Below are 1,890 nucleotides of genomic sequence, written 5' to 3'. Positions count from 1 at the left end.
TTACCCTTCGTCCCCCATCGCATGATCTGATTTATCATTATTTAAAGGGAATAAACAAGTTCGAATAGGATTGCTCATCGGAAGAGGAAAAAAAAGAAAAAAAAACGCGAATAGCAAAATAGGCAACTTGACTCAGTGGGAAAAAAAAGTATTGTAAAAATTGGAAAAGCAAAAGTACGAAGAGAGGAAGCACAGCTGGGGAAAAGCGCTCCACGTCCCAGCCTGTGTATCCGCCATCGCGCTACCTCGTTACCGCGTTACAGCGATACCGCATGATTGCGCAGTTGCGTAATTGCGAACTCGCATCACGTCGCTTCATTTCCCCGTCCCCCCCCTCCTTTACAGAGACGAGATAGTCGCGCAGATTACCCGTCGTTTGACTAGACCAGACCAGACCATCTCCACTCGACCACATTATATCGATAGCACCATTCACCATGTTCGATGTGAAGCTCCCCGAGTTTGTAGTTGATGAAAACCACCCCATCGGGTACCTCATCAGCGGCATACAAACCTTCGTCCATGACAGTGTGAGGTTAATAAGGAAATGCACGAAGCCAAACAAGAAGGAGTATACGAATATTGTGTATGCCTGCTCCTTTGGCTTTCTCATCATGGGATTTATTGGGTACACAATCAAGCTTGTCTTCATTCCGATAAATAACATTTTTGTGGGTTCATACTGAGGGAGTTGTGGTTTGCAGATCTGCTGAGCGGCCTTTCGGGAGGACGCGGCAAAACGCGGCAGGAGTGGCGAAGCCCGTAGGCCCATTTTCGACCTTACAGAGTAGCGGATAAATAAATCCCCTTTTTGTATATGACCCATGGGGGAAGGAAGAACCAGTTGCGTTGCCCAGCGCACGCAGAAATTAGAGGCACAGTTAGGAACACAGAGGAGCACACGAGGAGTCTCTATGAGGAGGCTCACGAGCCAGACGCGCGACTTCATCGGGCGGGCTGCAGGAATGTGATATGATGCATGTGATGTTAGGGAAGTGTATTTTTTGCCCACTTTTTGCCCTTTTTTTTTTGCCCATTTTTTGCTCTTTTTTTTTGCCCATTTTTTGCCCTTTTTTTAAGTTTCCCCTCAAAAATAATTAAATGTATTTTTGTTGCAAGCGTGCCCCTGCATGTCGCGGCGGTCATTCCGCTCACTGACAGGCGTGATATAGAGTAACCACCGCAACATGCAGGAGAGCCCTGCCGTGAACGGCAGCATGTGTGAAGACGCACCTGTGTATGCGTAAACCAGCGGTTTATTGCCCCTTTTTTTTCCTTTTTTTTTTTCCCCCAACCCAACTGAAGGAGTTAACATAAAAGGAAATAAAAAAAAGTGTAGCACGTGGGGAGGCAGCGCATCGTCCTTTTGCACCCTTTGATGTGTTCCATACAACACAGTTGCTGCTTCGACCGTTACTGTCCCAGTTGCTTTGGGTTTAACATTATTATTGATGGGGGGGGAAAGAATGCGCTGAACAGATTTGGAATTTTTGTTAAGCAAGTGGCACGATATGGGGGTAAAAAACAGCCGGGGTGACCTCCATTTGGTTCCTCCTCCCCCGAGGTGACCTCCACTTGGGATTGAAAAAACGAACCGCTGTGTCACTCCATAGAATAACTGCTAATAGGCGGTGGCGCTTTCATATCATCACGCTGACTATTTCGCAAAAGGTACATAAGTAATGATAAAGTGAAGGGGCCTCCAAACGGTGCGTACTCCGCGTGGATCCACGGCCACATACATCATTGGGGCGCGCGAAAAATTGGGCTTTCCCCCATTTTCCCCAGTAGGTCATTTTTTTTAAACAAATGCGCACCTTAACATATGCCTATTTATCTGTACGTACATGCACAACCAGGTTGGAATATGTATGCAGGCCTCTTTTTTTT

The 1,890-nt window shown here is 46.7% G+C and overlaps 1 protein-coding gene across 1 annotated transcript; it reads left to right on the top strand.

Moving 5' to 3' along the window:
* Positions 1-437: 437 nt before the first annotated feature.
* PCYB_042000 (transport protein SEC61 gamma subunit) lies at positions 438-686 on the top strand (the record flags this gene model as incomplete). Its single annotated transcript, XM_004225351.1, has 1 exon — positions 438-686. The coding sequence occupies one exon, from the start codon at positions 438-440 to the stop codon at positions 684-686; it is 249 nt and encodes an 82-aa protein (XP_004225399.1).
* Between the last annotated feature and the right edge of the window lie 1,204 nt (positions 687-1,890).

The sequence above is a fragment of the Plasmodium cynomolgi genome, chromosome 4 (assembly GCF_000321355.1).
Source record: "Plasmodium cynomolgi strain B DNA, chromosome 4, whole genome shotgun sequence".
Classification (NCBI taxonomy): domain Eukaryota; phylum Apicomplexa; class Aconoidasida; order Haemosporida; family Plasmodiidae; genus Plasmodium; species Plasmodium cynomolgi.
This window is presented reverse-complemented; position numbering and strand designations above follow the sequence as displayed.